The 15,977-nt window shown below is 41.8% G+C and overlaps 1 protein-coding gene across 1 annotated transcript in view; it reads right to left on the minus strand.

Moving 5' to 3' along the window:
• LOC141259641 (amine sulfotransferase-like) overlaps nt 1-15,977 on the minus strand; it is a 207,349-nt gene that overhangs the window by 90,543 nt on the left and 100,829 nt on the right. The window contains exon 4 of the mRNA XM_073675906.1: nt 9,675-9,801. Within this exon, the coding sequence (XP_073532007.1) occupies nt 9,675-9,801 (127 nt within the window). The remainder of the gene's footprint in view (nt 1-9,674; nt 9,802-15,977) is intronic.

A 15,977-nucleotide genomic window follows, 5' to 3' on the forward strand; every position in this document is an offset into this window, starting at 1 on the left:
CATGCACTACATACATCCCATTTCCGGGGGACGGACCGACGGTACTCCCACTAGAGAAATGTGCAGGTACGACAGTGTCTGTCCCTGGCTGGAGTGGGAGGGGGGTGGAACATCCCAGTAGTGTAGGGGCAGATAGGGGGAGCAGTCTGGGTAATGCTAGGAGCTCATTGGGTGCTGGTCACCTGAGCTCACACATAGAGGGAGTATATAAGGTGGGAACCATCTTAGATCAGGGTCAGTCAGTCAGACAGGCAGACAGTTTTCAGTCAGTCTGTTGTAGAGGGTCAAGCAGTCCTGAAGAGAGAGAGAGGAGAAGAGAAGGACCCAGAGGGGGAGAAGAAGGAACTCCAAGAGCCCAAAATTAGACCAGAGGGTGAAGAGTTGGCACAAGGGTACCGGATCCCAAGCTGGTGGAGGGCACTAATCCTCAGCCAGAGACCGGAGGTCGTGGGCAGGATTTGCCACGATCCCCCACTAAATCCACCCGGAAGGCAAACCAAGAATAGGGTCAGGGAACCCAGAGACAAGGGTTTTACCCAACAAGAGGCCCGAGGGAGCCGGACATAGGTGGATCCCTGGTGGGGTAGGCCAGAGAAAGGAAGAGACAGAAAGGGAGCTCAGGACCACGCTCCAGAATCACCTGGGGGTTGGCCGAGTCCAGGACCTGGTGGACGCAGCACGGCTCGGGCGGTCACTCAAGGCCAGAGTGACCACAAGAACAGCAGTAAGTAAAGACCCTGAACTGCACAGCCCGGCTCTGAGTCTCATTACCATCCTCACTGCACCACCACAACCACCATCCTCTACACCTGACCCCCTGAGGCTATACCCCTCCCGTTGGGGGTTATACTACCAGAGCTGCACACACACCACCAGCCTCAGCGGACCCTGCTGCAGCGGCGGCCGTAGTGACCGCAAATCAACGGGTGGCGTAGTTGACACTAAAGAACATCCAGCAACATCTGTAGGACTGCCACACACTGAGCTTGACACCCTGGGCACGGACCGGGTCACCGCCACTCGGAGACTACAACCCCCATCTGATCCGGCTCCGGGTATCCCCCAAACAACACTGGCCCAGGGGGCGCGTCAACTTCAATACTCTTCAGACCTACAGATCACTACCCATTCCTGCTAATACATGTGGGGACAAATGACACCGCAAGAAAGGACCTGGAAACCATCTGCAGTGACTTTGAAGACTTAGGCAAGAAAGTGAAAGAATTGGGAGCGCAGGTGGTCTTCTCATCCATCCTCCCAGTGGATGGCCATGGAACAATGAGGTGGAATAAGATTCTACAGGTGAACAACTGGCTACGTCGATGCTGCCGTCAACAAGGATTTGGATTTCTGGATCACGGAATGAATTACCTATACGATGGACTACTTGCTAGAGATGGGGTGCACCTTACGAAGACTGGAAAACATGTATTTGGAAGTCGCCTTGCTACACTCATCAGGAGAGCTTTAAACTAGAACAATGTGGGAAGGGAAGCAAAAGGCCAGAAAAAGATATACAGCTGACAAATACTATTGAGATCTCTGCTACTGGAAGTGGAAAGGAATAACAAAGACAAAACAATTTAAATAATAAAAATATGGGAGGAAGAGAAACCAATCACAAACTAAAATGTTTTTATACAAATGCACAAAGCATGGGCAACAAACAAGGAGAATTGGAACTACTAATGCAGGAAAAGAAATATGATGTCATTGGAATCACTGAAACTTGGTGGGACGATACACATGATTGGAATAAAAGGCTAAAAGGATACAACTTATTTGCAAGAAACAGACTTGATAAACGAGGAGGAGGTGTCGCATTGTATGTTAGAAAAGCGTATATCTGCACAGAGATTGAAGTTTCAGAGACTGGGAGTTCTGTGGAAACTGTTTGGGTAAGAATACAAGGAGAGAACAACGCAAAGGACACCATTGTAGGCATTTACTACAGGCCACCTGGGCAAGCTGAAGATATGGATGAACTCTTTATGTATCAAATGACCAAGTTCTCAAAAAAATATGACGCAGTGGTCATGGGAGATTTCAACTATCCAGACATTTGTTAGGAATCTCTCTCAAGTAAAACGAACAGGTCAAGCAAATTCTTATCCTCTCTTGCTGACAACTTTATCTTCCAAAAGGTATTGGAGAAAACAAGGGGATCTGCTACTTTGGATCTAATCCTTATAAACAGGGAGGAAATGGTTGAGGAGGTAAAAGTGGCTGGGACCCTAGGAGGCAGCGATCATGCTATTATAGAATTTTGGATAACTAGAGGAGGAAGACATGTGAAGACTCAAACTTCAAGGTTAGATTTTAGAAAGGCAGATTTTAAGAGACTCAGAAAGAGAATAGGAGGGATCCAATGGCTGGATGTCCAAGAAGGATGGGAAATTTTTAAAAATGAGATTCTCAAAGCACAATCGTTAACAATCCCGAAAAGTAGGAAGAATGGGAAGCATTTAAGGAAACCAGGATGGATGAACACAGAACTTAAACACATGCTAAAAAGAAAGAAAGAAATGTTTATTAAATGGAAAGAGGGAGGCATATCTAAAGAAGATTATAATGCAGTCTGCAGATCCTGTAGGGCACGTATCAGGTTAGCTAAAGCTGACAATGAATTAAGGCTTGCAAGAGATGTCAAAAGCAATAAAAAAGGATTTTGGGGGTATGTCAAAAGTAAAAGAAAAGTCAAAGATGCTATAGGATTTTTACAAGATGAAAATGGAGAAATGGTAAGAGAGGATGTTGAGAAGGCCAAACTTTTTAATTCCTATTTTGCATCTGTTTTCTCTCAGAAAGAAAATGTAACATCAACTGATCTTCACTATCCTTTTAAAGGAATAGAAGAATCCAAGTTATCTGTAAACAGAAAGATTGTGAGGGAATATTTAGCTAACATAAATGAGTTCAAGTCTCCAGGTCCAGATGAATTACACCCCAGAGTACTGAAGGAGATCGTAGAAGAAATTTTAGAACCACTCTCCATAATCTTTGAAAATTCTTGGAGAACAGGAGAAGTCCCAGAAGACTGGAGAAGAGCAAATGTTGTTCCTATCTTCAAAAAGGGGAAGAAGGTGGACCCAGGGAACTATAGGCCGGTGAGTTCTGACTTCTATACCAGGAAAGATCTTTGAACTAATTATTAAACAACATGTATGTAAGTACCTGGATAAGAATGAAGTGATTAACCAGAGTCAGCATGGGTTTGTAACTAACAAGTCATGTCAGACTAACTTAATTTCCTTCTATGACAGAATCACTGACTGGGTGGATCAGGGAAATGCTGTAGATATAGTATATCTTGACTTCAGCAAAGCATTTGACAAAGTATCTCACACCATCCTTATTGAAAAAATGACCAAGTATGCAATGGACCAGGCAACTGTTAGGTGGATTCATAACTGGCTTAGTGATCGGACTCAAAGGGTGGTTGTAAATGGCTTCACATCCAGCTGGATGAATGTCTCAAGTGGGGTACCACAGGGCTCCGTCCTGGGACCTGTATTGTTCAACATCTTTATCAATGATTTAGATGAAGGAATTGAGGGTAAACTGATTAAATTTGCTGATGACACAAAGCTAGGAGGGATAGCTAATACTAGAGAAGAGAGAGAGAGGATTCAAAAAGACCTAAATAAACTGGAGCAGTGGGCAGCAACCAACAGAATGGTTTTTAACAGAGAAAAATGCAAAGTACTGCATCTGGGCAATAAAAATGAAAAAAGCATATACAGAATGGGAGGAATAGAGCTAAGCAACAGTACATGTGAAAAAGACTTAGGTATACTAATAGATCATAGACTGAACATGAGTCAACAGTGTGATGCAGCAGCAAAAAAAGGCAAATACAATTCTGGGATGTATAAACAGAAGCATACAGTCTAGATCACGTGAAGTCATTATCGGTCTTTACTCCTCTTTGGTCAGACCTCATCTGGAATACTGTGTACAGTTTTGGACACCACATTTTAAAAAAGACATAGACAAACTGGAGCAAGTTCAGAGAAGAGCGACCAGAATGGTGACCGGTCTGCAAACCATGTCCTATGAGGAACGGTTGCAGGATTTGGGAATGTTTAGCTTGCAAAAAAGAAGACTGAGAGGAGACTTAATAGCTGTATACAAATATGTCAAGGGCTGTCACATTGTAGAAGGATCATCTTTATTCTCATTTGCACAAGGAAAGACTAGAAGCAATGGGATGAAACTGAATGGGAGGAGACACAGATTAGATATTAGAAAAAACTTTTTGACAGTTAGGGTGATTAATGAGTGGAACAGGCTGCCACGAGAGGTGGTGAGTTCCCCTTCAATGGACGTCTTCAAACAGAGGCTGGACAGACATCTGTCTGAGATGATTTAGTGAATCCTGCTTTGAGCAGGGGGTTGGACCAGATGACCCAGGAGGTCCCTTCCAACTCTACCATTCTATGATTCTATGATTCTATGAGGCAGTGACACACACTGAGTGCACTACAACCAGACGTGGTTGAAGCACACACTACAGGGTGAGCTGCACTCACACACAGAGACCTTGCAGAAAGCGGTGAACAGCACAGAGAACTGTGCACTAGCACTGCAAGGCACAGCGATTTATAAAGTAGCTTGGGTAAAGCAGAATAGACCAAATAGGTAGCTAAAACTGTCCCTCAGAACAACAGTGTCCTATCCCTAACTGAATTCACAGCAGAGTGAGCTCAAAATGGCGGCGGCGGCTTTTATAGTGCATCATGACATCATTTCAGCAGCCAATCACCGCCATGCCATTAGTTAAGATGCCTACATGCCTAACAGGATGTGCCCACACTTCTTAGGATCCTCATTGGCTGAATAAAATGAAAATGGCTCATTGCATTATGGGAACTTCCGATTCCGGTATACGATATTGCAAAAGTATCGGAATTAAGTATCGGAATTCCGATACCGCGAATATCGGCCGATACCTGATATTTCAGTATCGGAATGCTCAACACTAGTGGTGGATGATCGAAGAATCCTTTAAATGGTAAAGAAAAGCCCCTTTACCATATACACAAAAATGAAGAACACTCTCCAGATAGTAAGTGTTTCCATATATAAATCTACCATAAAAAGAAGTCTTCATGAGGGCAAATGCTGAGGACCACAAAAAAACCCATGTAAATAAGCCAGCCCAGTTCTGGAAAAGCATTATTTGGACAGATGAATCTAACATCAACCTGTACCTGAATGATGGGAAGAAAGAAGTATGGAGAAGGCTTGGAATGGATCAAAGCACAACCCATCCTCTGTAAAACATGTTGGAGACAGTGGCATGGCATGGGCATGCATGGCTTCCAATGGCACTGGGTTACTAGTATTTATTGATGATGTGACTGAAGACAAAAGCAGCCGGATGAATTCTGAAGTGTACAGCGCTATACTGTCTGCTCAGGTTTAACCAAATGCAGCAAGATTGATTGAACGTCACTTCATGGTACAGATGGACCATGGCCCAAAATATACTGCAAAAGCAAGAGAAGAGGTTAAGGCAAAGAAGTGGAATATTCTGCCATGGCCTGGTCAATCACCAGATCTCAACCCCACTGAGCTTATATTTCACATCCTTAAGATAAAACCTAAAGATGTTGTCCACTACTTTTACATTGATAGGCAGAGATCCGACACCTGACACCCCTCGCCTATCAGCTGTTATCGGAGGCCGCCAACCCGAAATATTCGCTTGCGTAGCTGGCCGTCTACTGATAGTAGCCACCGCAGGGTACTGCACATCCACCGTGTGCCAGTACCAAGCCTTGGCCACTACCAGAAGATGGAGCAGCTTGGCAAGTGAGTACTTCCAGCCAGCGGCCAGTGGCCGAATAAGTCAGCTGGCAAAGCATCAAAAAAAGGAAACCCAGCGTTTGGTTATGTTCATGGCTTCCAGACTACAGGCAGTCATTGCCTGCAAAAGATTCTCTACAAAATATTAAAAATGTACTTTTTATTTATTGTAAAGTTAATTTGTCCAATTACTTTTGAACCTCTGAAATGAAGAGGCTTTGAAGAAAAATGATTGCAATTTTGCGATTCCTAAACATTTCACAGGATATTTTTGCTCAACCCCGTTATTTAAATCTGAACATCTACACTTCAGTTGCATCTCAGTTGTTTCAATTTAAATAAAAAATAGTGGCATGCAGATCCCAAATCACAAAGATTCAGTCACTGTCCAAATATTTTTGGACCTATCTGTGTGTGTGTGTGTGTGTGTGTGTGTGTGTGTGTGTGTGTGTGTATGTGCATGTGTGTGTAATATATATACACTGCTCAAAAAAATAAAGGGAACACTCAAATAACACATCCTAGATCTGAATGAATGAAATATTCTCATTGAATACTTTGTTCTGTACAAAATTGAATGTGCTGACAACAAAATCACACAAAAATCATCAATGGAGATCAAATTTATTAACCAATGGAGGCCTGGATTTGGAGTCACCCCCAAAATTAAAGTGAAAAACACACTACAGGCTGATCCAACTTTGATGTAATGTCCTTAAAACAAGTCAAAATGAGGCTCAGTATTGTGTGTGGCCTCCACGTGCCTGTATGATCTCCCCAAAACGCCTGAGCATGCGGATTGTCTCTTGTGGGATCTCCTACCAAACCTGGACTAAAGCATGCGTCAACTCCTGGATAGTCTGGTGGAAGGAGTGAGACATGATGTCCCAGATGTGCTCAATCGGATTCAGGTCTGGGGAATGGGCGGGCCAGTCCATAGCTTCAATGCCTTCATCTTGCAGGAACTGCTGACACACTCCAGTCACATGAAGTCTGGCATTGTCCTGCATTAGGAGGAACCCAGGGCTAACCTCACCAGCATATGGTCTCACAAGGGGTCTGAGGATCTCATCTCGGTACTTAATGGCAGTCAAGCTACCTCTGGCGAGCACTTGGAGGGATGTGCGGCCCTCCAAAGAAATGCCACCCCACACCATTACTGACCCACTGCCAAACGGGTCATGCTGAAGTATGTTGCAGGCAGCAGATCGCTCTCCACAGCATCTCCAGACTCTGACAGGTCTGTCACATGTGCTCAGTATGAACCTGCTTTCATCTGTGAAGAGCACAGGGCGCCAGTGGCGACTTTGCCAATCCTGGTGTTCTTTGGCAAATGCCAATCTCCCAACACAGTGTTGGGCTGTGAGCACAACCCCCATCTGTTGACCCCGGGCCCTCATATCACCCTCATGGAGTCGGTTTCACATTGTGGCCTGCTGGAGGTCATTTTTCAGGGCTCTGGCAGTGCTCCTTCTGTTCCTCCTTGCAAAATGGCAGAGGTAGCAGTCCTGCTGCAGGGTTGTTGTCCTCCTATGCCCCCTCCACATCTCCTGGTGTACTGGCCTGTCTCCTGGTAGCGCCTCCAGCCTCTGGACACTACGCTGATAGACACAGCAAACCTTCTTGCCACAGCTCGCATTGATGTCCCATCCTGGATGAGCTGCACTATCTAAGAAACTTCTGTGGGTTGTAGAGTCCGTCTCATGCTACCACGAGTGTGAAAGCACAACCAACATTCAAAAGTGACCAAAACATCAGCCAGAAGGCATTGGTACTGAGATGTGGTCTGTGGCCCCCACCTGCAAAACCACTCCTTTATTGAGGGTGTCTTGATTATTTCAAATAATTTCCATTTATTGTCCATTCCATTTGCCCAACAGCATGTGAAATTAATTGTCAATCATTGTTGCTTCCTAAGTGGACAGTTTGATTTCCAAGAAGTTTGATTTGCTTGGAGTTAAATTCTGTTATTTAAGTGTTCCCTTTATTTTTTTGAGCAGTGTATATATAAACTGTATATAGTGTATATATATGTATATATATATATATATATATAGTACAGACCAAAAGTTTAGACACACCTTCTCATTTAAAGATTTTTCTGTATTTTCATGACTATGAAAATTGTACATTCACACTGAAGGCATCAAAACTATGAATTAACACATGTGGAATTATATACTTAACAACAAAGTGTGAAACAACTGAAAATATGTCTTATATTCTAGGTTGTTCAAAGTAGCCACCTTTTGCTTTGATGACTCCTTTGCACACTCTTGGCATTCTCTTGATGAGCTTCAAGAGGTAGTCACCCGAAATGGTTTTCACTTCACAGGTGTGTCCTGTCAGGTTTAATAAGTGGGATTTCTTGCCTTATAAATGGGGTTGGGACCATCAGTTGTGTTGTGCAGAATTCAAGTGGATACACAGCTGATAGTCCTACTGAATGGACTGTTAGAATTTGTATTATGGCAAGAAAAATGCAGCTAAGTAAAGAAAAATGAGTGGCCATCATTACTTTAAGAAATGAAGGTCAGTCAGTCTGAAAAATTGGGAAAACTTTGAAAGTGTCCCCAAGTGCAGTTGCAAAAACCATCAAGCGCTACAAAGAAACTGGCTCACATGAGGACCGCCCCAGGAAAGGAAGACCAAGAGTCACCTCTGCTTCTGAGGATAAGTTTATCCGAGTCACCAGCCTCAGAAATCGCAGGTTAACAGCAGCTCAGATTAGAGACCAGGTCAATGCCACACAGAGTTCTAGCAGCAGACACATCTCTACAACAACTGTTAAGAGGAGACTTTGTGCAGCAGGCCTTCATGGTAAAATAGCTGCTAGGAAACCACTGCTAAGGACAGGCAACAAGCAGAAGAGACTTGTTTGGGCCAAAGAACACAAGGAATGGACAAGTCATGATAATACAGAAAAATCTTTAAATGAGAAGGTGCTTCCAAACTTTTGGTCTGTACTGTATATATATATATATATATATATATATATATATATATATATATATATATATGTGGTATAGTCTGCTTTTATCTTTTCTATTTTGTGTACATGATTATGGTGTAGCCATCTGATACAGATGCTGCCATCATTTAAAGATATGCAGCTCCATGACCATATGAAGCAATTGACTGGAGACTCACTGACTTCTAAGGAAGAGTTTTTAAATATAAACAGTACAACAAAATAAATTAAAAACAAAATCTTTAAAAATACTTTAAAAGTATGTTATACTTGAATACTTTAATTAAACAGGCGGTCATGTTCTGAGGACACGTGCTCCATAATCAAAAATTGAGTGCCTGATCTTTAAGAAAATCTTTGTGACATATTAGTGCAAAGTGGCAATGTTTATCACAATATATTACAACTCTTTCTCATTGCGGTGTTATATATCTAAAAAAAATGATGGTCATTGTAATAATTCATTGTAACAGTAACACTGATTCTGCAGATACTTTTGGATAATAATTAGTCATCTAAATAACCCTTTAGTTTATATGACCATAAAATCTTGTGGAATATAAATAGGAAAAGTTCCAGGAACAGCTGTCATGTTAAATATATTTAGCTGCCTATGGTTCTTTTCATTTGCATTTGAGGCTCCATTCAAAGCTACGATTTCAAATTCTATAAGATTTGTCTAATGGTAAAGTGCTGCATGTAACACTATTCAATGTAAGCACAGAAGTAAATGAAGCCTAAAGTTTACTTTCAAAATACCTTTAGTTTGTGTGCTCATTTTGCATAAAGGCTACTCATAAAGGCTAATTAATTTAAAAACTGAAAAAATATATTATCATTGCATTGCTTATAATCACATGAAAAAATCATTCCTTGCTTGCTTCTACATTACCTTTCCCTGATATGAAGAGGTTTATAAATGTTTCCCAATGTATCGTGCATTTTAAATATGGATTCATTTTGTAAAAGTGGTAGTAGGATACTAGAACATCTTTAGGGTTTCGACTCACATATATAATCTGAAAAAAAAGCATAAATCTGAACTTTTGAATTAATGGGCTTATTTATTAATTTAGTTAATAAATGTTCAATAAGTAAGTCAAACATTTCTTTATAAGTTAATAGCTATTTAAAACAGCATATATAAGACTCATATAAGGATTTTATGTCTATATGTAAGTGCCAGAGAGTGGTAGCTGTGGACGAGCTGCTGCTCCATGATGCTTTGGCACATTTCAAAAATATTGTGTCCCAGTCCGTAAGTGTTGTGCTGTGTATGGTGCATTACACTCACTTGCAGGCCGGAGGCATCCAATTGGAACCAAAACAAATAAAGTCCAGCGGAGGAACCCTTATTTTGGCATTTTTCTTAAAATCTTTTTATGCTTCCCTATGGATCCTCGGCAGATGATCGGACCAAGGAGAAACTACAATCTGGGTAAGCTGGCTACTATTGACTTTTTGGAGGCATTCAATGTCTCCAAATCCTCAGTTCCAGGAATACCCGCCTGCACATCAGGAGACACCCAGTTCATTTTAACAAGTTCAATTTTGCTGGACAATTCAAGTACATTGGTCTTTACCTCACAGTATCAGCCACAGCACCCATTGCCACTTGCTTCATTAACACAGTACATATCCATCATTTGCTTATGTTCAGCTTGGACTATCCCTACGCTTGATCATCCTGTCAGCGCCAGGTATTGCCTGTCTGGCACCGCAGTATTCCCAAAATCTGCCACGTTTCTCTCACGTCCATATTCCTCTGTACAGAATAGGTTAAGGTGCTCTCCATAGCACCTGTATCGAGCCGTAGGCTCCAGAAGTTGCACGAATGTCAGTAAGGAGTTTTGTACCACCCCGTGCTTCTTGCCCACTGCCACTTGAACTTGACCTTGTCTCCAACAAACACACAAACTAACTAATTCCCCAAACCAAGGAAGTAGTTACCTTTTCTACTAGCCCTATCCTTCTCCCTAATGTGGGCTAGCACCAAATATTAACTATATATTATCCTATTTACTGACATTCCTTTTTCTATGCTTTCTCTATACCTGAGCTAAGTGTCCCTGTGTCACTTTAGGCATTACCTTCACAGTACTCACACAGCAGCTTCAGTACCTATAATACTATGCATTATTCACATTACTTATACATTACACAATCCCTATAACATGGCTAAACACTATGCATATTATACTTTCAATGCATATCACATTCTATACATTCTACATTTCACATGACACAATAAAAGCCAGTAAAAATGCACAGCACTATTCTTATTACGCGACGGCTGACTTCAGGGACAGGGGCAGGGACAGGGCAGTGCACACCCTTGCACATACATAGAAGAGTTACTTATCTTCATATCAGCATTAGATGTTCTATTTTTTTTGTTCTGATTCAGGAACAGAAAAATGGAACTCCTGTTAAAAATAGATCCATTCTATGAAGGCTACAAATGGTGAAAAAAGAGCTCATTCACTGTAAAGGATCTGTGTCTCCATTCAGGAGTCAGCCATTAAAGTGTAATCAGGACCGGTTTTAGATAAAATGGGGCCTTGGGCAAAAGTTTAAAGTGGGGCCCCAAATGCTAACATATTGCACCTTCACACAGAAACATTTAGGTTGCATTTTCATGACCTGAATTCAGGCCGTGAAAAGAAAACGATCGATAATTTACAAGTTGTTTGGCACTTGTTTATTGGACTCTTTGCACAGGCTGAGGAAGAATGATGGTCGCAGAACAATCACTAGTAGATCAATCTGGTGCTTTACAGTATCATGTTATCAGCAGCACATCTGCAGTTTACACCTGTAGATGTGCCGCAGGAAAATAATGATTTGTGTTCCGTCACAAACAATCCAATCACTCAATTAATGAACATTATTTTGCTGATTCGTTGGGTGATTTCCAACATGTTTACACCTATGAACTCTTCTTTATTCTGCCAATATTTATAAATATGGATGCTACATACACACACAGCATGTCACACACACGTATACACACAGTGCATGATACACACACATATGTACATACAGTGGCATGTAAAAATTTAGACACCGCTGGTTAAAATTACTGTTATTGTGAACAGTTAAGTTGAAATTAAATGATCTCTAAAAGGCCTAAAAAATAAATATATATATATATATATATATATATATATATATATACATAGATATATATGTATATATATATATATGTATATATACACACACACATATATATATATATATATATATATATATATATATATATATATATATATAATGTTATTTTTTACATTTTAAAAATTACAAAAAGGAAAATAGGCCAATACAAAAGTTTGGCCAACTTTGTTAATCTTTTTGCTCAGATAACTTTCACCAAGATTTCAGACCTTAGCCTGTTAGGGTTATGGGTTGTTTTGTTCACTATCATCGTTAGGAAAGGCCAGGTGAGGCAAATTTCCTAGCTTCATAAAAACCCAGCCTCCTCTAACCTTGTGACAGAAAACAGCAGCCATGGGGGCACACAAAGCAGGAGAAAGCTATAATAAGATAGCAAAGTGTTTTTAAATTGCCCTTTCCTCAATTCGAAATGGAATTAAGAAACGACAGTTAACAGGAACAGTGGAGGTTAAGATAAGATCTGGAAAACAAGGCAAAAACTTCAGTGAGAGCTGCTTGTATGATTGCTAGATAGGCAAATCAGAACCCCTGCTTGACTGCAAAAGACCTTCAGTAAGATTTAACAGACTCTGAAGTTGTGGTACATTTTTCTACTGTTCAGAGACACCTGCACAAATATGGCCTTCATGGAAGAGTCATCAGAAGAAAACTTCTCCTGCGTCCTCATCATAAAATTCAGCATCAGAAGTATGCAAAAGAACATTTAAACAAGCCTGATGTATTTTGGAAACAAGTCCTGTGGAAAGATAAGGTTAAAATAGAACTCTTTTTCCACATGATCAAAGGACTTGTGGAGAAAAAAGGGCACAGAATTTCAGGAAAAGAACATGTCACCAATAGTGTTGAGCATTCCGATACTGAAATATCGGGTATCGATCGATATTCGCGGTATCGGAGTTCCGATACTGAGTTCCGATACTTTTAGAATATCGAATACCGGAATTGGAAGTTCCCATAATGCCTGCACTCTGCAGTGTCTCTGAAGTATGACAAGCTGGATGGCAGCGCTCAGCTTACTGTACTTGTCATTTAGTGTTAAAGGATTTATTAAAAAAAACAATAGTGTTTTCATGCACCGTCTCTTTAAAAAAGCCGGCTGGCAATTCAGCATCGGTACCCGACAATTTAGAATAGAAAGAATAGAGTATCACACATAGATTAGATACATAGAAACATGTCAGTCGCATATATAAGAAGTACAGTGATAGTGTTGATTACTGTACTTGTCATTTAATGTTAAAAGAAAGAATTTATTAAAAAAAAAATTGGCGTGGGGTTCCCCGTAATTTTAGTCTCTAGCGGAGGTTAAGCAGACGGCTGGGGCAGATGTTTGAAGCCTGGGAAGGGTGTAATACCCACGGAGCTTCCTAGGCTACTAATATCAGCCCCCAGCTGAATACCTAGCCTTTACTAGCTATTAAAATGGCGGACCCCAAAAAAGATGAAGCCTGGGAAGGGGGTAATACCCATGGGGCTTCCCAGGCTACTAATATCAGCCCCCAGCTGAATACCTAGCCTTTACTAGCTATTAAAATGGGGGACCCCAAAAAAGATGAAGTGGGGTCTCCCCTATTATAATAGCTAGCAAAGGCTAGGCAGACAGCTGGGGGCTGATATTAATAGCCCAGGAAGGGTGCCATGAATATTGGCCCCCTCCCAGGCTAGAAACACCAGCCGTCAGCCGTCCCAGAAATGGCACATCCATAGGATGCGCCAATTCTGGCACTTAGCCTCGCTCTTCCCATTGCCCTGTGGCGGTGGCAGTGGGGTAATAGGGCTGGGGTTGATGTCAGCTTATAATGCCAGCTGAAATCAAGCCCAGGTTAGTACTGGAGAGTCGTCTATAAAACACCCCCATTACTAACCCCATAGTCAAAGTTAAAAAAAACACAAACACCCAGAATAAAGTCCTTTAATTGAAATAAACACACAATTCTTTATTGTTCTAAATTAAACCATACTTACCATCACGCCCATATCAGCTGAAGCCAACGATGTCCTGCAATAAAAATAAAATAATAAACCAACATCATCCTTACTTTCCATGGTTCCCAGGACAGCTTCAGCTCTGCTACATTGACATGACAGGCTGGATCGCAGACGAAAGCTGCCATCCAGCTTGCCATGCCGCAGACAATGAGAAGCGCAGGCATGCTTGCGCTCTGCAGTGTCTGGCTGTGACGGCATAAAGATGAGCCGAGGTAATGTCCAATGAACTCAGCTCACCTCATGCACGTCACTGACAGCGTGGGAGAATTCCCCTGCGCTCAGCGCTTGAGCAGGAGAATTCTCCCACGCTGGGATGGCATTGAGATGACAGGCTGGATCACAGCTGAGTGCTGCCATCCAGCTTTTCATCCTTCAGAGACACTGCAGAGCGCAAGCATGCCTGAGCTCTGCAGTGCCTATGAAGGATGACAAGCTGGATGGCAGCGTTCAGCTGCGATCCAGCCTGTCATCTCAATGCCATCCCAGCGTGGGAGAATTCTTCTGCTCAAGCGCTGAGCGCAGGAGAATTCTCCCACGCTGTCAGTGACGTGCATGAGGTGAGCTGAGTTCATTGGACATGAGCTCACCTCATGCACATCACGGACAGCGTGGGAAAATTCTCCTGCACTCAGCGCTTCAGCAGAATTCTCTCACGCTCACTGCAAGCGCAGCAGAATTTTCCCACGCTGTTAGTGACATGCATGAGGTGAGCTGAGTTCATTGGACATGACCTCGGCTCATCTTTATGCTGTCACAGCCAGACACTGAGGAGCGCAAGCATGCCTGCCCTTCTCAGTGTCTGCGGCATGGCAAGCTGGATGGCAGCTTTCGGCTGCGATCCAGCCTGTCATGTGAATGTAGCAGAGCTGAAGCTGTCGTGGGAACCATGGACGAGGTAAGGATGATGTTGGTTTATTATTTTACTTTTATTGCAGAAGACATTGGCTTCAGCTGGAATGGGCGTGATGGTAAGTATGGTTTAATTTAGAACAATAAAGAATTGTGTGTTTATTTCAATTAAAGGACTTTATTCTGGGTGTTTGTGGGTTTTTTTTAACTTTGACTATGGGGTTAGTAATGGGGGTGTCTTATATACGCCTCTCCATTACTAACCTGGGCTTGATGTCAGCTGGCATTATAAGCTGACATCAACCCCAACCCTATTAGACCACTGCCACCACTACAGGGCAGTGGGAAGAGCGAGGCTAAGTGCCAGAATTGGCGCATCCTTTACTTCTTATATATGTGACTGACATGTTTCTATGTATCCAATCTATGTGTGATTCTCTATTCTTTTTGTTATAAATTGTCGGGTACCGATGCTGAATTGCCGGCCGGCTTTTTTAAAGAGACGGTGCATGAAAACACTATTATTTTTTTTAATAAATCCTTTAACAGTAAATGACAAGTACAGTAAGCAACACTGTCACTGTACTTCTTATATATGTGACTGACATGTTTCTATCTATCTAATCTATGTGTGATGCTCTATTCTTTCTGTTCAAAATTGTCAGGTACCGGTGTATGCCGCTGCTGAATTGACGGCTTTTCATGTAATACATTCTACATTATTCTTAGTTGTTTTCCTTCATATAGAATTAAACTACAAGGAAAGAAAGGGTTTATTTTCATTCCGATATTTGTGTCCCATTGACTTGCATTGGCTTCCGGTATCGGAATCGGCAATGTCCGATATTTTTTGGGTATCGGTCCGATCCAATCCGATCCGATATTTCCCAATATCGGAAGGTATCGCTCAACACTAGTCACCAACCACTAAACATGGGGGTGCATGAATCATTCTTTGCGGTTGTGTTACAGTCAATGGCACAGGGAATATTTCACGGTTAAAGAGAAGAATGGATTCAATGAAATTTCAACAAATTCTTGATGCAAACATAACACCATATGTAAAATAGCTGAAGTTGAAACGAGGATGGCTTCCACAAATGGATAATAATCCTAAACACATGTCAAAATACACAAAAGGCACAAGCTGAAGGTTTTACAATGGCCCTCACAGTCCCCTGAT

The sequence above is a fragment of the Phyllobates terribilis genome, unplaced genomic scaffold (assembly GCF_046119375.1).
Source record: "Phyllobates terribilis strain yellow unplaced genomic scaffold, ASM4611937v1 Scaffold_3__8_contigs__length_932513732, whole genome shotgun sequence".
Lineage (NCBI taxonomy): Eukaryota > Metazoa > Chordata > Amphibia > Anura > Dendrobatidae > Phyllobates > Phyllobates terribilis.